At 39.3% G+C, this 23,530-nt stretch overlaps 1 protein-coding gene across 12 annotated transcripts in view; it reads right to left on the reverse strand.

Annotated features, from left to right (window-relative positions):
* Positions 1 to 21,280: 21,280 nt before the first annotated feature.
* The window catches only part of TOPBP1 (DNA topoisomerase II binding protein 1), a 73,018-nt gene continuing 70,768 nt past the window's right edge, over positions 21,281 to 23,530 (reverse strand). For all 12 annotated transcript variants that reach the window (XR_015132155.1, XR_015132136.1, XR_015132141.1 and 9 more), the window contains one exon: positions 21,281 to 22,124. Coding sequence is in view for 9 of the 12 variants with exons in the window: in XM_086315961.1 (XP_086172087.1) it covers positions 21,981 to 22,124 (144 nt within the window). In the remaining 3 variants the exon portion in view is untranslated. The remainder of the gene's footprint in view (positions 22,125 to 23,530) is intronic.

Raw genomic sequence — 23,530 nt, forward strand, 5'->3', positions numbered from 1 at the left:
GGTTTGTTTGAAACCAGACGAGAATGACTATTGCATTTAGTCTTTAAGCTCCCATGATTTTCCCATTGTATTCTTACAATTCTGGTTATTTGGCTTGTAGAATTGCCCACATTCTGAATTTAGCAGATTACTTTCCTACAACTCCTATGAATAAGTGGTGTGCCTGTTATTAATTGATAGACTTTAGTTTCCAAAGCTGCCCTCCTTCGCCTTGCATTGTGATTCAATGAAATCTGAATCCTGTACACAGCTCTGCTTCGCCAACAGAGGGAGCTGGAGGAAAACGGTAGAGTTAGCAACAGGACTATGCCTTTCTTCCTGTCCTCTGGGCAGATTGTCATGTAGCCCTCATGGTTCAGCCATGGCTTACACCCTCCAGTTGTTACTTCAGCCCATATCCACCAGCAGGTTTTTTTTGACACTAGCAGGTTGGCTGTTGCAGTGCAGCCTTACTCTCCCCTCCCAGGTTTGAACCTCAGCCTTGAGAGGGACCCTGCCTTTAAGTTTCTAAGTTCCTTTCTTTTTAGTTTATTTATTGTTAGTTGAAGGATCATTGCTTTACAGTATTGTGTTTCTGCCAAACATCCACAGGAATCAGCTATGGGTATACATATGTCCCCTCCATCTTGAAGCTCCCTCCCACCCCATCCCACCCCTCTAGGTTGTCACAGAGCCCAGTTTGAGTTACCTGAGTCATGCAGTAAATTCTCCTCTGCTATCTGTTGTACATGTGGTAGTGTACATGTTTCCATGTTACTCTCTCATCATCCCACCCTCCTCTTCTTACCCCCTCTTCACGTCCACAACTCTGTTCTCTATGGCTGTGTCTCCATTGCTGCCCGGCAACTACATTCATCAGTACTATTTTTTTAGATTTCATATATATGCATTAATATATGATATTTGTTTTTTTCTTTCTGACTTACTTCACTCTGTACAATAGGCTCTAGGTTCATCCACTTCATTAGCACTGACTCAAATGTGTTCCTTTCTGTGGCTGAGTAATATTCCATTGTATATGTGCACCACAATTTTTTATGCATTCATCTGTCAATGGACATCTAAGTTGCTTTCATATCCTAACTATTGTAAATAGTGCTGCAATGAACATTGGGGTACATGTGTCTTTTTCAATTATAGTTTTCTCAGGGTATATACCCAGTAGTGGGATTGTTGGGTTACATGGTCGTTTTGAGCTTCCCTGGTGGCTCAACAGTAAGGAATCCACCTGCAATGAAAGAGACACAGGAGACACTGGTTTGATCCCTGGGTCCAGAAGATCCCGAGGGCATGGAAACCCACTCCAGTATTCTTGCCTAGAGAATCCCATGGACAGAGGATCCTGGCTAGCTACAGTCCATGGGGTTGCAGAGTCGGACAAGATTGAAACGACTGAGCAGACACGCATGCATGGTAGCTTTATTCCTAGTTTTTTAAGGAATCTCCACACTGTGTTCCATAGTGGCTGTATTAATTTACATTCCCACCAACAATATAAGATGGTTCCCTTTTCTCCACACCCTCTCCAGCTTTTATGGTTTGTAGATTTTTTGATGATAATCATTCTGACCAGGGCAAGGAGATACCTTGTTATAGTTTTGATTTGCATTTGTCTAATAATGGGAGATGTTGAACATCTTTTCATGTTTGTTAGCCATCTGTATGTCTTCTTTAGAAAAATGTCTATTTAGGTCTTTTGCCCACTTTTTAATTGGGTTGTTTGTTTTTCTGGTATGGAGCTGCATGAGTGGCTTGTACATTTTGGAAATTAATCCATTGTCAGTTTCATTTGCTATTATTTTTTCCTATTGTGAAGGTTTTCTTTTCACCTTGTTTATAGTTTCCTTTGCTATGCAAAAGCTTTTAAGTTTAATTAGGTCCCACTTGTTTGTTTTTGTTTTTATTTCCATTATTCCATGAGGTGGGTCATAGGGGATCTTGCTGTGATTTATGTCATAGATGTCCTACCTCTGTTTTCTTCTAAGAGTTTTATAGTTTCTGGTCTTACATTTAGGTCTTTAATCTATTTTGAGTTTATCTTTGTGTATGATGTTAGGAAGCATTCTTACTTCATCTTTTACATGTAGCTGTACAGTTTTCCCAGCGCCACTTATTGGAGACTATATTTTCTCCATTGTATATTCTTGCCTCCTTTGTCAAAGATAAGGTTCCCATAGGTGCATGGGTTTATCTCTGGACTTTCGGTCTTGTACCATTGGCCTATAAGTTCCTTTCTTGTTCACTCTTCCTCAACTCTAGGGCTTGTGGCTGCTTTCTATAGTTGCTACTGATGTATGTCTTAGCATACTCTTTTATCCTTCTTAAATGTTAACCACTTTTACTAGGTAATAATTCTTTAGATTTTTCCCGTCTAAATTACTGGTTTCATTTGTTTCCTGGTGGATGAAATGGTACCAGGAATGGTCTCAGGAGAAAAACCTTCAAAGATCTGATTTGGGGATTGGTTTGGTGGTACCTTTGAACTCAAGCAAAATTGAGCTCCTTGCCACTAGGCAGTGAGATAGTTATAATCCATGACATGCATAGCAGTTCAGCTACTACCTCTGCTTGGGATGAAGTGTCCGCTGAAGTGTTTCGTGAGCCCCTGGGACTTGGGCTGCATTTGACTTTAACGGCAGTAATGATGTCTGCAAGGGCTAGTGTGGGGTTGCACTGGAGTGCTTACAAGAAGAAATGACAAGCTCGAGCCCTTAAACTCTCAGCTCAAGTCACAGTCCAAGGAACAAAGAGCATCCATGGCAATCCTAAGAGAATTATTTCATGGAGCCAGGGGGCTTGATGTTGCTGAAAATCAAACAAAACTTCACTGTGCAGGGTGCAGAATTATAACATCTGTTGAATTCACAAAATCATTAACTTGCTTATGTGATTAGGACACTGACTGGGAGAGATGGGGAAACTTGGAATGGCAACTTCTGCCCAGACTCAGACTAAACTGAACCTTCTTTGTCAGTGGACATAATTTTATTTTCCTGTGTTAACCGAGATGGCTTTTTTTTTTTTTGGCAAATCTGGAGATTCTTCATTTGAGTCAAATTCTCATGCAAAGACATGCCCATTCTCAAGAACTTCTTTGACGCCACTACCCACACAGTAAAAGAATCTGCCTGCAGTACAGGAGACCCAGGTTTGACTCCTGAGTCAGAAAGATCCTCTGAAGAAGGAAATGGCAACCCACTCCAGTATTCTTGCCTGGAGAATCCCACAGACAGAGGAACCTGACAGGCTACATACAGTCCATGGGCTCACAAGAGTTGGACACGACTTAGCGACTAAACCACCACCACCACCCACGTAGTAAGTAACCCAAAAAGGGAAAAAATATTAAGATTTCCCTAACATATATTAGCATAATTCTGAAATATACATGTGGGAATGTATTTGAAGAGCATTAGGCTTCCCTGATTGGAGAAGGCACTGGCACCCCACTCCAGTACTCTTGCCTGGAAAATCCCATGGACGAAGGAGCCTGGTGGGCCGCAGTCCATGGGGTCGCTAAGAGTTGGACACGACTGAGTGACTTCACTTTCACTTTTCACTTTCCTGCATTGGAGAAGGAAATGGCAATCCACTCCAGTGTTCTTTCCTGGAGAATCTCAGGGACGGGGAGCCTCGTGGGCTGACGTCTCTGGGGTCACACAGAGTCGGACACGACTGGAGTGACTTAGCAGCAGTAACGGCAGGCTTCCCTGATAGCTCAGTTGGTAAAGAATCCTCCTGCAAAGCAGGAGACCTGGGGGTTTGATCCCTGGGTTGGGACGATCCTGTGGAGAATGGAAAGGCTACCCACTCCAGTACTCTGGCCTGGAGAATTCCATGGACTGTAAAGTCCATGGGGTCACAAAGAGTCAGACATAATGGGGTGACTTTCAGAGCAAGGAGAAGAGGATATACTACTAGATTGAGCTGAATCCATTCATATGGGTTCACTAACCAGAGATTCTAGACCTAAAGTGTTAGCACTGAGAGCTCTAACATATTACTTGGTTGGTTGACTGAAACTTGGACTCAGTGGTAGCCTATATTTTTTGTTTTTTTGAGGTAAAATTAATATGTAACATATTAGTTTCAGGTATACAACATAATGATTTGATATTTGTATATATTACAGAATGGTCCCCACAATGAGTCTAGTTAACATCCATCACCATACATAGTTACAAAATTTTTTTCTTGTAATGAGAAATTTTAAGATCTACCCTCAGCAATTTTCAAACATTCAATACGATGTTATTAACAATAGTCACCGTGTTGTACATTACATTCCCCAGGAGTTACTTATTTATACCTCTGAACACCTTCACTCACCCATTTCACACCCTTGACCCCAGCTTCTGGCAACCATCAATCTGTTCTCTTTATGAGTTTTGTTTTGTTTTAGAGCCCATGTATAAGTGAAATCGTATGGCAGTTGTCTTTATCCATCTGACTTATTTTACTTAGCATTATACCCCCAAGGTCACAAATGACAAGATTTCCTTGTTTTTATGGTTGAATAATATTCCATTGTATGTATTTACCAATTTTTAAAATTCATTCATCCATCAAAGGACACCTAAGGTTGCTTCCTTATCTTGGTTATTGTAAATAATGCTGCAATGAACATGGGGGTCAGTTTTTTGGGGTTAGTGTTTTCATTTTCTTTAGATGATACCCAGAATTGGAATTGTTGGATTACATGGTAGTTCTATTTTTAATTTTTTAAGGAAGCTACATATTGTTTTCCATGGTCACTACACCAATTTATATTACCCTCAGTGGGACAAGTGTCCCCTTTTCTCCGTATCTTCACCAACTCTTCTTATTTCTGCCTTTTTGATGATAGCCATTCTAAAGGTGTGAGTGATATCGTTTAGTTTTGATTTGCATTTCCCTGATAAGTGATACCAAGCACCTTTTCATGTACCTGTTGGCCATCTGTATGTCTTCTTTGGACAAATGTCTATTCAGACCTTCTACCCACGTTTTTAATCAGTTTGGATGTTTGCTATTGAATTGTATGAATTCTTCTATAATTTGGATATTAGCCTTTTATCAGGTACATAGTTTGCAAAAATTTTCTCCCATTTGATGGGTTACCTTCTCATTTTGTTGATGGTTTTCTTTTCTGTGCAGAAGCATTTAGTCCCACTTGTTTATTTTGGTTTTGCTGTCAAATCTAAAAAAATCATCACCAATACCTATGTCAAGGAGATCACTGCTGTGTTTTCTTCCAGGAGTTTTATGGTTTCAGGTCTTATGTTCAAGTCTTTGATCCATTTGAGTTTTACTTTTGTGTATGGAATAAGATAGTGGTCCAGTTTCATTGTTTTGCATGTGGTTGCCAGTTTTCCCATCACCATTTACTGAAGAGATTATCTTTACCCCATTGTATATCCTTAACAGCTGTGTTGCAAGTTAACTGACCACGCATGTGTAGGCTTACTCTGTTCCATTGATATGTGTGTCTGGTTTAATGTCCATACCATGCTATATTGATTATTATATATTTGTAATATAGTTTGAAATTAGGAAAAATGATGCTTCCAACTGTTATTCTTTTTCAAGTTGCTTTGGCTATTCAGATTTTTTGTAATTCTATACATATTTTAGGACTGTTTTATATATATTCATTTGTATATTTTTTTTAAGATTCCACATATAAGCAATATCATGATATTTGTCTTTGTCTGGCTTACTTTACTTAATATGACCATCTCTAGGTCCATCCAAATTGGCTGGTCACTGCAATTGACATTACTTCATTCTTTTTTATGACTGAGTAATATCTTCTTTATCCATTCATCTGTTCATGGATATTTTTGTTGCTTCCATATCTTGGCTAGTGTAAATAGTGCTGCTATGATAATTGGGATGCATGTATTTTTTTTTTTTTTTTTGGCTGCCCTGTGTGGCATGTAGGATCTTAGTTTCCTGTCCAGTGGTTGAACCCATGCCCCCTACATTGGAAGCACAGAATCTTAACTCCTGGACCACCAGCGAAGTCCCACATGTATCTTTTTGAATTAGAGTTTTTGTCTTTTCTGGAGTGGGACTGCTTGATCTATTTCTAGATATTTAAGGAACCACCATACTGTTTCTCATGTGGTTGCACCAATTTACATTCCACCAACAGTATAGGAGAGTTCCTATTTCTCTACACAGTCTCCAGCATTTATTATTTATAAATTTTTTTGATGGTAGGCATTCTGACCAATGCAAGATGATATCTCACTGTGGTTTTGATTTGCATTTCTCCAATAATTTGTGATGTTGAGTATCTTTTCATGTGCCTGTTGGCTATCTGTATGCCTCCTTTGGAGAAAAATCTAGGCCTTCTGCCCTTCTTTTGATTGAGTTATTTGGTTTTCTTTTTTATATTGAGTTGTATGAGCTGTTTATATATTTTGGAAATTGATCTATTGTCTGTTACATCATTTGCAAATATTTTCTCCCATTCTATAGATTGTCTTTTCATTTTGTTTCTGGTTTACTTTGCCATGCAAAAGCGAATAAGTTTGATTATGTCTCATTTGTTTATTTCATCTTTGGGAGACTAATCTAAGAACATATTTTATGATTTATGTCAGAAGATGTTTTGTTTATGTTCTTTTCTAGGAGTTTTATTGTGTCATGTCTTATATTTAGGTCTTTCAACCTTCTTGAATTTTTTTTTTTTTTTTTGATATATTGGTATGAAGGGAGTGTTCTAATTTCATAGATTTGCCATAAGGCAGTCTAAAAGCTTTCCTAGCACAACTTGCTGAAGAGATTTTCTCCATTGTAATTCTTGCCTCCATTTTCATAGATTAATTGACCATAGGTGTGTGGGTTTATTTCTGAGCTCTCTATTCTCTTCCATTGATTTATATGTCTGTTTTGTCCCAGTGCCATGCTGTTTTAATTACTGTAGCTTTGTAATATTGTCCAAAGTCTGGAAGAGCTATATTTTAAGAATTACCAAAGCAAAGCTGAGGAAAAATAACAATCTTTTGTGGTTTCATATAAATTTTAGGATTACTTGTTCTAGTTCTCTGAAAAGTGTCATGGATAATTTCATAGGGATTTTATTAAATCTATAGATTGCTTTTGGGTAGTTATTTTAACAATATTAATTTCTTCAATCCAAGAGCATGGGACATCTTTCTATTTCTTTGGATCAGATCATCTTCAGTTTCCTTTATCAATCCATTACAGTTCTCAGCATATAGGTCTTAGGTCATTTTCTTAATTTCTCTTTCTGACAGTTCCTTTTTAGCATATAGAAACACAGCTTATTTTTGCATATTGATTTTGTGTCCTGCATCTTTACTGAATTCATTATTTAGTGCCAATAGTTTTTTGGTGGAGTCCTTAGGATTTTCTTATTCTAACACCAGGTCATCTGCAAACAGTTACAGATTCACTACTTCCTTTTCAATTTTGGTGCCTTTTCTTTCTTTCTTTTGCTTAATTGCTCTGGTTAAGGCTTCCAATATCACAATAATATGATGAATAAAAGTGACATGAGTGAGTATCTTTGTCTTATTCCTAATCTTAGAGAAAAAGCTTCTAGCTATTGACTGCTGAGTATGATGTTGACTGTTGGCTTCTCATGAATGGCTTTTATTATGTTGGAGCACATTCTCTCTCTACATACTTTTCTGAGAATCTTTTAAATGCACATTAAATTTTAAATCCACTGGATGCTAAATTTAAACTTTAACATTTGAATTTTGTGAAAAGCCTTTTCTGCATCTATTGAGGTGAACATGATTTTTATTCTTCATTTTGTTAATATATCACATTGATTGATTTGTGGATATTGAACCACCTCTATCCCTTGCATCTCTGGAATAAATCCTACTTAGTCATAATTTCTGTGTGTATTGCTGAATTCAGTTTGCTGATATTCTGTTGAGGATTTTTGAATTTATGTTCATTGTTGGCCTGTAATATTCTTTTCTTCTATCTTTGGTTTTCATATCAGGGTAAATGCTGGCTTTATAAAATTGGTTTGGAAGTCTTCTCTCCTCTTCTATTTTTTTGAAAGAGTTTGAGAAGGGTTGCTATTCTTTAAATGTTAACTGGAAGTTACCAGAATTTACCGGTACAAACATCTGACCCTGGAGTTTTGTTTGTTGAGAAGTTTTGGATTACTGATTCAATCTCCTTAATCAGTGTAATCAAATTTTTTTCATGACTTATTCTTCATAGTCTGTATATTTCTATACTTTTATTCATTTTTTTATAGATTGTCCAATTTGTTGATATTTAAGTATTCATAGTAGAATCTCATGATTCTTTATCTCTGTGGTATTATTGTAATGTCTCTGCTTTCATTTCTAACTTTATTTGAGTCCTCTTTTATTTTCTTGATGTTGCTAGATAAGATTTGTTTTCTGTAGTTTATAGTTGATAATTCATTTTTCAAAAATCGGCTCTTAGTAGGTCAATCAATCAAAATCAATCAATGAATCTTCGGGCTTCCCTGGTGGTCAAGTGGTTAAGAGTCTGCCTGCCAATGCAGGGGATATGGGTTCTATCCCTGGTCTGGGAAGATTCCACATGCTGCAGAGGAACTAACCCTGTGTGTCACAACTATTGAGCCAGGGCTCTAGAGCCCATACTTGACAATAAGAAAAGCCACCACAGTGAGAAACCTATGAACTGCAACGAAGAGTATCCCCCATTGGAAAGCTTTTCCCCATAGGGAAAGCCTGCATGAAGACCTAGAGCAGCCAAAAATAGGTAAATTAATAAAAACAAAACAAAACAAAACAGCTCTTAGGGACTTTCCTGGTGGTCCAGTGGTTAAGAATCCACCTGCCAATGCAGGGACATGGGTTCGATCCCTGTTCTGGGAAGATCCCACGGGGCAACTAAGCCTGTGCAGCACAACTACTGAGCCTATACCCCGTGAGCCACAACTACTGAGGCTTGTATGCCCTAGGTCCCCTGCCCCGCAACAAGAGAAGCTGCGGTAATGAAAAGCCTGCACACCACATCTAAGGAGTAGCCTGACTCACGGCCATGAAGACCCAGAGCATCCACAGATAAATAAATAAAAGATTAATTAGACTATACAAAAATAAAATATTTAGAAAAACCTCAGCTCTTAGTTTCATTGATCTTTTCTATTGTCTTTTAGTCTCTCCTTCATTTCTGCTTTGATCTTTGTTATTTTCTTCTTTCTATAAATTTAGACTAGTTTGTTCTTCTTTTGTAGTTCCTTGAGGTCTGAGGTTAGGTTGTTTGAGACCTTTCTTATTTCTTAATAAGGCATCTATCACTATTGAGGAGTTCTTCTTTTATTTTAATATTTATTTATTTTGGCTGCACCACATTTTATTTTATTTTTTTTAGTTCTACCAGTTTGTTGCTACCAACCCGTCACCCTCCACCCTCATGCACACATGCTGTCATGTAACCCCATGAACTGCAGCCCGCCAGGCTCCTCTGTCCAGGCAAGAATACTGGAGTGGGTTGCCATTTCCTTCTCCATGCACCAGTTCTTAGTTGTGGCATTCTGTTGGGATCTACACGATCCTATGTTGATCACATGTTGCTACATGAGTGATCTTTTAGTTGAGGCACACAAGATCTTTAGTTGCAACATGTGGAATCTAGTTCCCCAACCAGGGATCGAAAGTGGGCACCCTGCATTGGGAATATGGAATCTAAGCCACTGGGCCACCAGGGAAGCCGCAGGCATTTATCACTGTGAACTTCTCTCTTAGAACTGCTTTTGCTGCATCACATAGAGTTGATATGTTTCATTTCCATTTTCAGTTGTCTCAAAGTATTTTTTTATTTCCCTTTTGATGTCTTCTTTGACCTATTTGTTGTTCAGTAGCATGTAGTTTAATATCCATATATCTGTTGATTTTCTAGTTTTATTCTTGTAATTGACTTCTGGTTTCATATCATAGTGGTCAGAAAAGATGCTTGGTATGATTTTGGTCTTCAATTTATTGATTTTTTGTGTGTGTGTGGCTTAACTTATAATCCATGCTGGAGAATGTTTTAGGAACACTTGAGAAGAATGTGTATTCTGTTACTTTTGAGTAGAATGTTTTATATATGTCTTTTAACTTCATTTGATCCAATGTGTCATTTAAGGTCCATGTTTCTGTATTTATTTTCTGTCTGGAGGATCTATTCATGGATTAAAGTGGAATATTAAAATCCCTTACTATTATATTGCTGTCTACTTCTTTATGTGTGTTGTTTGCTTTATACACTTAGGTGTTTCTATGTTGGGTGCATTAGTTCTTAAAAATATTATATTCTCTTGTTGGGTTGACCCTTTTATCATTGTATATTGAGTTTCCTTGTCTCTGACTTAAAGTCTATTTTGTCTACTATAAGTATAGCCACTCCAGCTTTCATTTGGTTCCATTTCAGCTTTGTTCATCTTGCACTCTCTTACTTTATTGATTTGATGGTTTTCCATAGTGGTATGCTTTGATTCTCTTTGTGTATCTATGGTGGTTACCATGAGCTTACATAAAACAACTTATATTTTTATTTATACAGTCTATTTTAAGTTGATAACAATTTTGGTCTCATTCTAAGACTACATTTTTACTCCCCTCACCATGTTTTGTGTTTTTGATGTCACAGTTTACATCTTTTAATCTTATGTATCTATTAACAAATTATTGTAGTTATAATTATTTTTACTACTTTTGTCTTAACCTTCATAGTACCTTTATAAAGTGATTAACCCACCAACTTTACATTATTCTGAATTTTACTATGATTTATCTCTATATATTTATCTGTAACAGATTTATACTTCCATGTTTCTTGTTACTAATTAATGTCCCCCTCCCCCAGCTTAAAGAAGTTCCTTTAACATTTCTTGTAAGTCTGGTCTAGTGTTGATGAATTTCTTTATCTTTTCCTTGTCTGGAAAGCTCTCTATCTGTCCTTCAATTCTGAAGGACAACTTTGCCAGTACAGTATTTTTTTCTTTCAGCACTTTAAATATATCATGCCAGTCTCTCTTCTGGCCTGGGAAGTTTCCACTGAAATATCGGCTAATGATCTTTGTGGGGGTTCCTTTGTACATAGCAAGTTGTTTTATCTCTTGCTGTTTTTAAGACTCTTTTGTTGTCTTTAACTTTTGATACCCTAATTATAATGTCTCTTTGAGTTCATCTTATATGGAATATCTTTTTCCTTTTCCAGGGTTAGGAAAATTTTCAGCAACTCTCTGTCTATCCTTCTGGGAATCATATAATGTGAATGTTGGTCTACTTTATATTGTTCTGTAAGTCCTTTGAACTATCTTTACTCTTCATCTTTTTTCTTTTTGCTGCTCTAATTCAATGGATTTCACTGAACTGTCTTCAAGTTCATTGATCTTTTTCTTGTTTGTTTCATCTAGTCTGATGTTGAAACCCTCTATTGTATTTTTCAAAAGTTTAGTTATTGCATTCTTCAGCTCTATGACTTCAGTTTAATATTTACATTTTTTTTTTTCTGTTGAAATTCTCACTTTGCTCATTCACAATTCTCATGAGCTTGGGGAACATCTTTATGACTGTTATTTTGAACTCTTTATCAGCAAAATCACTCATCTGTTTCATTATGGTCGTCTTATGAAATTTTAGTTTATTCTTTTGTTTGGAACATATTCCTTTGTTTCTTTTTTTCTTGCCTCTCTTTATTGGTTTCTGTACGTTAGATAAAGCAACCATTTTTTCTAGTGTTGAAGAGGTGTGCTTGTGTTGGAGATGAAACTTATTCAACCCTGCTGTAGCTCGTGGTTGTCCTTCAAACTTCTGTGATTGTTCAAGTAGACTAATTTGTTCATAGTGGCTCCCAGTACTTGAGGGTGTGCCAAGACCTCTCAGTGTTCCAAAGAGGAGGATCTCAGTCAGCACCCAAGATTCAGGCTGACTGGAAGTCAGACTCTTGGGAAGCAGCTTTTTAAGTATGCAAATATACCTTCTCCAGGGGAATACTGGAAAAAGAGCAGTTCTGTCTGCTTCTCTGCATTGATTGAGCCCTGGGGTGATAGCCTTTTCAAAACTGTTTGCTACCATCCCACTGAACCTGTGAACACAAGTCCTGCTGACGCCCAGAACTAGGCTATCACAGTATGTGTCCTCTAGGTGGTAGCCACAAAAGTCAGGGCATCAGACGTGTACACAGCTCTTTCAGAGGTACCAGTAACCTAGGGTAGGGCAGAAGGGAGAGTGTGAAGATGGTGTTCACCCCCTGAAGTCTCTGGAGAAGATTGTAGTCAAACCTTTGGTGTGTGTTTAATTAGAAGCCTGCCCCTCAGGCCAAAGCTATGAAGACATGCTAATAGAATTATTTCACAGAAAGACTGGGTGTGTTTCAGTCCTCGTTACGTGCCCTGGGGATGATGGCTGGTTAAAAAAAAACTTCTCCATTTGTTATAGTGTGGGACCTGTGAGTGTTAGCCCTGTTGACCACTGGAACCAGGTGACCAAGGGGTGTCCCCTGGGAGCAGCCACAAAAACGTGGGTGCCAGGCATGAGCACAAATTCCTTCCTAGGATGTACTAGGAGAGAGGCAGAGGGAGAGGTTGAAGATGGCTCCAACCAGCCTCTGTAGACTTCAGATAAGTATTTCATGAGGCCTCTCAATGTGTGTTTAATTGGAAGCCTGCCCCCAGGCGGTAGCAATGAAAATAAGTACCAATCCTCTTTTACAGAAAGAATGGGTTTTTCAGTCTATTGCCTCCCTGCTGTGCCCTGGGAGTGATAGCTGTTTAAGAACTCTTGTCCATTTGTCCTACGGGACCTGCAGGACTAAGCCCCACTAGCTACTAGAACCAGGTGATGAAGAGGTGTTCTGTGTGGGGGTGGCTCCTCCCAAAATCAGGGCACCAGGCAAATGTATAGGCTCCTTTCTGGGAGGTACCAGAGATCTGGAGCAAGGCAGAGAGTGTACAAAAGGCAGGTGTGGTGGCCTCGGTCTTTTGCAGAGTGTTTCAGTTGTCACCTCTTTGTGTTAGGGGAAACACACTGTTTGAAACTGCCCACCCTGGCCAGGCACCATTGTAACCCTTTGCATGAGTTATTTTATGACAGGAGATCCTGGTAAGGAACACAGAAGTAACAAGCCACCTCCAACTGGAAGAATTTGGGAAAGGTCAAAGGAGATGCCACGTATCCTATCACTTTCCAGACTCCTTCTCAATGCCCTCCATCTTGGCTGAGCGATGCGCGTGCCACTAGGAATACCCTGAGTCAGAATGGCCAGAAACAACCCAGAAACTAATCCCATCACTATAAAACCCAAGATTGCAAGCCACGTGGCAGAGCAGTTCTCCCAGGTCCCCTTACCTTACCGTTCTCCACTCAGGAGGCCCTTCGCAATAAAGTCTCTTGTTTTGTCAGCGTGTATGTCTCCTCTGACAATTCATTTCTGAATGTTACACAAGAGCCCCCTTTCGGGCCGCCCCTCCCTGCAACATCTGTGTCGAATGCCTGCCCCTCAGGCCAAAGCTTTTGCTTGTTTTATTGAGGTACAGTTGATACACAAGTGTACAACAGTGGTTCACAATTTTTTTTTTTTACTGTTTCATGCAACTCAGGTTTATTCTACTGTGATATATGAAGACAGAAAAAATGAATAAGCACATAGTAAAAAAAAAAACAAACATGTGACTGTTAAATCACATAAAGAATAATAGCTTTCACAAAAGCCTTAAGAAATTAGGAGGTTCAGAATTAACCCTGACCAGACAGAGACGAAGTTGCTTCTACTGTTTTCTTCGACAGTTCAAGTTGTCACGTGAGTGTATGTTCCTCGGTTCTTTGTCTTGTCACAACAAAGATTTGGAGCAACGGACATTAAAGCCCTCGGCGCATCACAGCTCTTGGGTCTTGGACAAACCGTGTTACAGCTCTTAGGCAAATCAGTGTTACAGCTCCATTTTATTTATAAGATAGCAGGAGAATCCAAGACTCGAAAAGAAGAGAGTGGAGTGCGTGGGGAGGGAGTAACAGAGAGAGAGAGAGAGTGCTCCCGCGCATGCGGGAGAGAGAGTCCATGAGAGAGCGCTTTGGCTCCTCCTTTTATATGTTTTTTTCCTCCACCTGGGCCTGCCCTATGCAAATTGGGCTTAGCCAAGAGTGCTGTTTGTTCTGCGTGAAGTCTTCACTCTGGTCCTTGGACCTCCCTTTGACCTTCCTTGTCTTTTAGCCACCACCATTTTGGACTCCTTTTCCCTATTCTACCTACCTAACAAAGTCTTGCAGCAAAGGTGATAAACCTCAGTTTCCAAGCTGGAGGGCTGCAAGAATGATGCATTTTCTTGGCCTAGCACAGTGTTTGTTTTTTTTAATTGGAGGATAACTGCCTTACAGTGTTGTGTTTCTGCTATACAACAAAGTGAATCAGCTCTAAGTACACATATATCCCCTCTCTCGATGCTTTTTGTTTCTTAATGCCACAATCTATTTCTGGACTCCTGCTGCTGCTGCTGCTGCTGCTGCTGTTGCGTCGCTTCAGTCGTGTCTGACTCTGTGCGACCCCATAGACGGCAGCCCACCAGGCTCCCCCGTCCCTGGGATTCTCCAGGCAAGAATACTGGAGTGGGTTGCCATTTCCTTCTCCAATGCATGAATGTGAAAAGTGAAAGTGAAGTCGCTCAATCGTGTCCAATTCTTAGCGACCCCGTGGACTGCAGCCCACCAGGCTCCTCCATCCATGGGATTTTTCAGGCAAGAGTACTGGAGTGCAGCCGGGAGCCGGCATATTGCATATTGAGTGCACATTGCATATTGCATATTGAGTGCAACACTTTCACAGCATAATCTTTCAGGATCTGGAATAGCTCAACTGAAGTCTTATCACTGCCAGGAGCCAGGGTGAGGAACTCCGCCCATGGCAAAGGTCATGAGGAAGGAGGCTCGGCATACGAAAAGGTGGGATTGAGCCTCAGGAGTCCCCCTGGAAATTCTCGAGCATCTGCCCCCAAAACCAGAGTCTGCCTACTTTCTGCTTTGTGCTTTCAGCTACACCTCTGACTTTACGGGGGGCTGTCCCCTACTACCTCTCTGAAAAAAGAGTTAGCTTACAGCTCCAGTTAATAATTCCTGGATGTTACAGTGTGTCAACCTACAAACTCCTTTGAAAATCCTCTAGCCTGCCTGAATAGGTTTTTCCGGCCGCATGTGATTGCTCAGAGCCTCCCAACTGTGAGAGGCATGAGATGTTCTAAACTGTCTGAATACAGATTCCTTTGAGCAGTTAAAAGATTGATTAGAAATTGTATTGGTGAAGGGTTTTTCACTTGTTGGGCCAATGTTTGCTGCTAAGTTTCCATATCCCTTACCTGCTGTGTCCCTGGCAGTGTACTGATTAATATAATTGGTGTAAGTAGTAGTTTTAATGTTTGTAACCTGGGACCTTAATTCTTTTTCTTGTTATAGCCCACCACACCTTTGCTCTGTAGGAATGCAACTTTATCTAATGCTTTTGGAGGGTGGCGCTTGACTAATCACCTTTAGAGAAAAGTAAGTTTTCTGAAGAAAGGGTCTTAAAATGTTAACAGGCCTCCGGGCCAGAAGATGATGCAAATCACCTAAACTTTTGCATATGATAAGTTTGCAGGAAGAAAGCCTGGCTTAAGGCATGACTCTACCTCTTCCCCCATTATCCTCTATGCATAACTTAAGGTATAAAAACTACCTTGGAAAATAAAGTGCGGGCCTTGTTCACCGAAACTTGGTCTCCCCATGTTGTTCTTTCTCTCACCTTCTGGCTGAATTATTCAGCCTCTTTTCTCCACTGAATTTTCTCACTCAGCTATCCTTATTCTATTACTCTTTATACCCTTAATTAACATTTAATTAAGCAGTTGTTTCCTGATCCTCGCCGACGCCGTCCCCGTTTTGAATTCCCTGGATCCACCGGGGCTGGACCCCGGCAGAGTGGGGTACCATTGCCTTCTCCCGCAATTTTTAAGTTATATTCCACTTATAATACAAACCTCAAAGCTTTACAATAAGCAGTTGGGCCTCTTTTACAGAAAGACTGGCCCTTTTCGGTCTGCCTCTGCACTGCATTCCCAGATAACTGTAGCCTTGTGGGTCTTGAGGAAAGAAGCTCCACTGACTGTCAAAGCTAGATACTTCAGAAGCTTGCCTCTCAGGTATAGGTCTTAAAATGTGGGATGTCAGATGTGGAGTTCAAAGCCTTTGTTCCCCAGGGAGAAGCTCAGGTGTGCCAGTCTGCTTCTGATTGTGGGTGCCATGCTGGGGGTGGGGTTTATGGTGAGACTGTGTCTCAGCTTCCCCCTACCTGCTTTGATGTGGTTTTCTCATTTGCCTGATATGTAGCAACCACTTTTTGTGGCTCTTTCAGAGGAAATTGTTCTGTATATAGGATGCAGTGTGTCCATGGGACATAGGATCCACGAACATCATCATTTTGAACTGGGTCGCTCCTTGACAGTCGCTCAGTTGTGTCTGACTCTTTGTGACCCCATGGACTGTTCAGTTCAGTGGCTCAGTCGTGTCTGACTCTCTGCAACCCCATGTACTGCAGCACGCCAGGCCTCCCTGTCCATCACCACCTCCCGGAGTTCACTCAAACTCACATCCATCGAGTTGGTATTGCCATCCAGCCATCTCATCCTCTGTCATCCCCCTTTCCTCCCGCCCCCAATCCCTCCCAGCATCAGAGTCTTTTCCAATGAGTCAACTCTTCGCATGAGGTGGCCAAAGTACTGGAGTTTCAGCTTTAGCATCATTCCTTCCAAAGAACACTGTAGTCCATGGAATTCTCCAGGTCATAATACTGGAGTGGGTACTCTTTCCCTTCTCCAGGGAATCTCCCCAACCCAGGGATTGAACCCAGGTCCCCCACATTACAGGTGGATTCTTTACCAGCTGAGCCATAAAGGAAGCCCAGATCTCTCCTTACTCAATGTTGACTGATTTTATTAAGATCTGGAAGCTTGATCAAATCCAAGTCATGGGGCTGAGGGAAAGATTACAGATGTTTTCTATTTCCTGCTACATCACATCAGGAGGCATGTCTGACTCTTTTTGTGACCAGTGAGTTCAGGTATTATCAGCTTGACCCATCATTATAAAAGTCCCTCTTTGCTTAGATCTATGATTTCATTAGAAACTATAAAGTGGCTTGCCTTCTATCATTTCTTCTGCACTTTCTGCCTGGAATTATTCTATAGGGCCTTTTCTCAACTGTCAGGTTATCCTGAAATGCAGTTATACTCGTAGGATAACTGCCTGATTCTCTTTCCTTTATCAGTTTCTATTGCTTTAGAAATATTGCTATTATATTAAAAGCAAAACAGTCTACTGCTTTTCCTTTATGCCTTGAAAAACATATCTGTATCCTGGCTTTTCTTCCCATAAATACCTCACAAATTTAAAACACTCAATTCTTTTTTTTTTTTTTTTAAATTGCTTTGGGTAGTATACTCATTTTCACTATATTGATTCTTCCAATCCATGAACATGGTATATTTCTCCATCTATTAGTGTCCTCTTTGATTTCTTTCACCAGTGTTTTATAGTTTTCTATATATAGGTCTTTAGTTTCTTTAGGTAGATATATTCCTAAGTATTTTATTCTTTTCGTTGCAATGGTGAATGGAATTGTTTCCTTAATTTCTCTGTTTTCTCATTATTAGTGTATAGGAATGCAAGGGATTTCTGTGTGTTGATTTTATATCCTGCAACTTTACTATAATCATTGATTAGTTCTAGTAATTTTCTGGTGGAGTCTTTAGGGTTTTCTATGTAGAGGATCATGTCGTCTGCAAATAGTGAGAGTTTTACTTCTTCTTTTCCAATTTGGATTCATTTCTTTTTCTGCTCTGATTGCTGTGGCCAAAACTTCCAAAACTATGTTGAATAGTAATGGTGAAAGTGGGCACCCTTGTCTTGTTCCTGACTTTAGAGGAAATGCTTTCAATTTTTCACCATTGAGGATAATGTTTGCTGTGGGTTTGTCATATATAGCTTTTATTATGTTGAGGTATGTTCCTTCTATTCCTGCTTTCTGGAGAGTTTTTATCATAAATGGGTGTTGAATTTTGTCAAAGGCTTTCTCTGCATCTATTGAGATAATCATATGGTTTTTGTTTTTCAATTTGTTAATGTGGTGTATTACATTGATTGATTTGCAGATATTGAAGGATCCTTGCATCCCTGGGATAAAGCCCACTTGGTCATGGTGTATGATCTTTTTAATGTGTTGTTGGATTCTAATTGCTAGAATTTTGTTAAGGATTTTTGCATCTATGTTCATCAGTGATATTGGCCTGTAGTTTTCTTTTTTTGTGGGATCTTTGTCAGGTTTTTGTGGGATCTTTGTCAGGTTTTTGTGGGATCTTTGTCAGGTTTTTGTGGGATCTTTGCCAGGTTTTTGTGGGATCTTTGTCAGGTTTTTGTGGGATCTTTGTCAGGTTTCAATTACAGAATCCCAAATGCTAAATAAGCATGAAATGCCAAAAGGATACTACTTTTTGAGTGGGAGAAAAACAGAGAGCTGTGTGCCTTGCTTGTTGACAGACTTTTTTCCCCCAAGAAACATGAATTGATTTAAAAATATTTATTTTTTATCTGCTTATTCCATCCATTGTTTGAGGTGCTGGGGACATGCCAGTAAAACAGGTCAATAAATACAGATTTAGAAGTATTTTTGAGGCTAGAGTGGGGGTCACACTATGGCCAACTGCCTATTTCCATATGGCCTTGAGTTCAGGATAGTTTTTATATTTTAGAGGGTTGGAGGAAAAATGCCACAAAGACCAGCCCACATTGCTTAAAAGTTCATTTTCCACCTTCTACAGAGAAAGCTTGCCAACCTCTACTATAAAGCAACACTTATGGAAGTACCTCCGAGTTAAAGGTTTATCTGTTAAGTTGCTGCAGGAGAGGGAAACATCAAGTCCTGGGACAGAGTGCTAAGAAGGGATCTTTTGCTTCATGCAGCAAAGACTTCACAAATGAGCCCCCCCAAAAAAGTGGAAGTGAGTTTGAGGGATGCACACTCCACTGGCAGAACCTCTTCAGAAAGTGAGACTGGACTCATGCCATGGGGTTGTTGCTTTTTATGGGCTGAGTAATTTCATAGGCTAATGGCTGGGAGGAATACTCTCGCTATTTCAGGGAAGGATGGGATTTTTCCAGAAATTGGGCCACTGCCCACTTTTCCCATCTGAGTGATTTTATTACAATGAAAGTATAAGCTAAATGTCAATGACCAGATTATTCTTGAAGTCATCTTGGTTTCAGCCAGTTCCAGCCTTTTCAGCAGGCTAATAAATAGCTGTGGCCTCCTTCACTGTCCAGAGGTTTTGTCCTGTCCCTTCTCCTTCTGTCTCAAAATGAACAGGTATGGACTAGAGCTTAAACAACAAACTTCTCACAGTTCTGGAGGCTAGACGTTTAAGGTCAAGATGCTGCCAGAGGGAGCTTCTGGTAAAGCATCTTCTCCTGACTTGCAGACAGCTGCCCGTGTCCCCATGTGGCCTTTCCTCTGTGCCCATGAACTCCTGGTCTCTCCTTAAAGCCCGCTCATAGGACTTCATTTAACCTTAATTATTTCCTTAAAGGCCAATCTCCAAGTACAGTCACATATCGGGTTGTGTCAATCTGTGAAATTTTCTTTAGTGGGCTGAGGAAGATAAAATTCAACCTGAAATATAAATACTAAATCCGAGGATAACTGAGTGTAGTGTCTGCACTGAGGGCCATACCTCTTAACTCTGAGGGAGCATGTATGCTAAGCGGTTTGCTCCTGAAGTCCACAAACTACCTTACATGCTGAGGAGTCATATTTGTTGAATCAGTGAATCGTGATGAGGCCAGAGTAATGCACATGAAGAGTCACAGGGAAATATAAGAAATGCTCATTTAAATGTCATAGATTAAAATACTACAGTAATTCTAAGGAGAAAGTCAGAATAATCAAGTAAAGTTTTTTTCTTCCTTTTTAAATGAGATATCTACCTATGCTTAGAATTATCTGCATGTAAGAAGACTTCGCTGGTATAAGACATTTACAGTGCTAAGAGTCAAAACCTGACTGAAAATGTGTTATGCAGGGTGTAGACAGATTCTGGAGAGTCAAGAGAAGCTGAGATCTGGAGCCTTAAAATTGTACATTAAGGCCTGAACAGAGAAAATAGTTCATAATCATGGCAGAAAAGACAATGCTACATTAGTTCATTTATTCTGAGATAGAGAAATAGTAGAATAATATTTGTTCTGGAAACAGTGTGCTCATCAAGAAAAGAGTACCTATTTCAAAGAATTTTTAAGTAGTTAAATTCAGAGAGAATCATACCTCAAACTGCCAATGAAAGGACAGCTAACACAAAATGGTGCTAATAAAACCAGGTCTATGGGTTTTTTGTTTGGAGGAGGGCAGGAGTACAGTTTATATGACAATGCTACCTGTTTGCTGGTGTAAGAATTTGTGTTGTCCTAAGGATTTCTTTGAAAGAAATGATGCTAAACCTGAAACTCCAGTACTCTGGCCACCTCATGCGAAAAGTTGACTCATTGGAAAAGACTCTGATGCTGGGAAGGACTGGGGGCAGGAGGAGAAGGGGACGACAGAGGATGAGATGGCTGGATGGCATCACTGACTCGATGGACGTGAGTCTGAGTGAACTCTGGGAGTTCGTGATGGACAGGAAGGCCTGGCGTGCTGCGATTCATGGGGTTGCAAAGAGTCAGACACGACTGAGCGACTGAACTGAACTGAACTGAATTGAAGGCGTGCATTAGCTCAAAGCTAAAAAGACTGAAGGGCAGTGATAACCCCTACTTCATTTAGAGAAAAATCTGATGAAAACTTCAGGGGTATGGTGTTCAGATTAAGGATTTTAATTCATCAACATTTGAGTTTGCCTTTCAAAGATTATTACTAGGAACTGAACAATTTACATCAAAATTACAATCCCTTAAACAAAGTGAGGTAGTCTTACATTTAGAGAACTGTGGCCATGAATGTAGTATCTGGTGTTTAGGTTTAGATTAATAGAGGCTAATGCAGTTCTATAGTTCTTCCTTTTTTTAACCCACCAGAGCAAATTTCTACATGTGTTATGTGCAAGTCGTTCAGTTATGTCCAACTCTTTTGCGATCCCATTGACTATACATACAGTCCATGGAATTCTCCAGGCCAGAATACTGGAGTGGGTAGCCGTTCCCTTCTCCATGGGATCTTCCCAATCTGGGGATCTAACCCAGGTCTCCTGCATTGCAGGCAGATTCTTTACCAACTGAGCCACCAGGGAAGCCCTAATAATTATACATAAACAACATCAGAAACATAACTAGATTTATTTTTAAGCTGTTTTACAAATCTTTTATTTGCTTCAACGAGAATGGTTACCAGAATTTTTTTTTTTTAATTATCTATTTGAACAACTACTTTGAGTCACTACTTTTATTCTTTATTGTCTTTATCTTCCAAGTTTTGGCCCCCAAACTTGGCAAACATCATGGAGATTTGTACAAACATGCATATACATATATACACACGCACTTAAGTTTAAAGCCTCAGTTCCTCATTAAACCTTGTGCTCAGGCTCCTGTTAAGAAGAGATAAAATGGTAAGAAGCTAAAAATCAGGGAAAATATGAATGAATCCCAATTGATAACTTTCTTGTTACGAATTAAAGCAGACATTTTAAGGCAAAATCTAACACCTTGCTCAAACTTCCACTAAACTACAGACTTGGATACTTACAAGCAAATAAATAAAAACCCACATCACACACATCAATATGGTTTAACGACAAGCTAGCTGAGGAGCTGCATTTTGTTATTTCAGGTAACTTTCTATTAGGATCAGTTAATATTTCAGTGATTAAAATTTCAGGTGTTGAAAACTAACTTCAAGCTTCATCACTATACTGAAGCTGAATTCTCCAGGTTCTTGTCTTTAAATTACAAATCCATCACAGTCATCAAGTTATTAATTTAAAAAACATTTAATGTTTGGTAACTGAGTAAATATAATTACTGTACTCTGGGTCGTTTGATTTTATTTTTTTCTGCAGGAGCTTTCCTCTTTTGTGAGAATCCAGGCCCAGGTTCCTTTTTATTCTGAAGAAATGAAGCAGCTTCTGGTAGACAGTAATTTTCTACTTGAGGAGGGGATTCCTATAAAAGGGGAAAAACCCAACATTGTTAATTTTTTTTTTTTCAGATTTCAAACTGTTAATAAGGTAATAGATTCCTTTACTCTGCTTTATAATCAAAAAACTTAAACATCAGTCTTCCAAGATAGCTACTTAGCATTTGTCACCCTTAATGAACAGATCCCATGTAACAAAATTTCACCTTTTATTGGAAAAATGAGTTTACAGCTCAGGCAGAGGTGGGCTAGCTCAGATCTTAATGGATTAAATATAGATTAAAAAACAGAATAGAGAAAACATAAAATACAATTAATAGCTATCATTTAAGTGAGATGCAAGTTTCTGAAAACCTTAAAAAATTTTTTCAATAAACATGTGAGATAGGTTTTTTATTCTCCATTTTACAGATAAAAAAGGTTAAATGACACAGTGTTACATAACTAGCAGGTGGCAAAGCCAAATTCATGTACCTCTCCACTTGACTCCAAAATCCTTTGCATTTTTCTTCCACACAGCCATATTGCAACATAAAAGAAAACAGCTATTATAAGTGCAGTTTATTCCTGGCAACATGGTAGACTGGAGAACACAAGGAATCACCACCACACTGGGTAAATGCCTTTCAATCCAACTCCTCCAAAGTTTAACAAGTATAACTTCCAACCAGAATATACGAAAAGCAACTACTCTAAGACACTGTAGAAGAAACAATCAGGCAAATACCAAATGGGGGGAGGGGGGGCTGACCTCTGGAAAGAAAGGAATGAAAAGGGCGAATCCTCTTTTTCATTTTTTACAGCTTTTAGTCAGGGGAGATGCCCCTGTCTATGTCATGTTGACTGGCTAAAACAGAAAATTTTGAAGAGCCACAGGACAGAATGGCACCATAGCACTAGAAAATGAGGTGGGAAATTCCAGAAGATCTGAGGGGAGCTCCAACTCTGTATTATAAACATTGACCAAATTCTTACTTGACCGCTAAATCATGTCTGTCAGAGACTCAAGGTAAGGCCCCCAGAACCCAACTGAGATCTGAGCTGCAACTTACTGTGTAATGTCAGCCAAGCAAACTGCCTACTGTCTTTAAGGGCTGAAAGACTTAACAGACTGGAGATGTCAAACACTTCCACTCACCTGTAGGTTTAGTGTAATTCCTATTAAAACCATAGCAAGGTGTTTTTATAGACAAACAGGCTTATTTAAAATTTTACATATAAAGATACAAGCAAAAAAAAAAGTACAAGCACAAGAATAGCAACAGCAATTTTGAAAAAGAGCAATAAAGAGAAAGGAATCATTACTGAGTATTAGGACTAATTGAGTCTTGCAAAAAAAAAACAAACCTTGCAGAGGGAAAGACACATAGACTGATGGAATCTATTCTGACTGACACAAAACCCACATCTAAATTTAAAAAAAGGTACAAAT

The sequence above is a fragment of the Bos grunniens genome, chromosome 1 (genome assembly GCF_055505025.1).
Source record: "Bos grunniens cultivar Pamir isolate PY7600 chromosome 1, Bosgru_T2T1.0, whole genome shotgun sequence".
Classification (NCBI taxonomy): domain Eukaryota; kingdom Metazoa; phylum Chordata; class Mammalia; order Artiodactyla; family Bovidae; genus Bos; species Bos grunniens.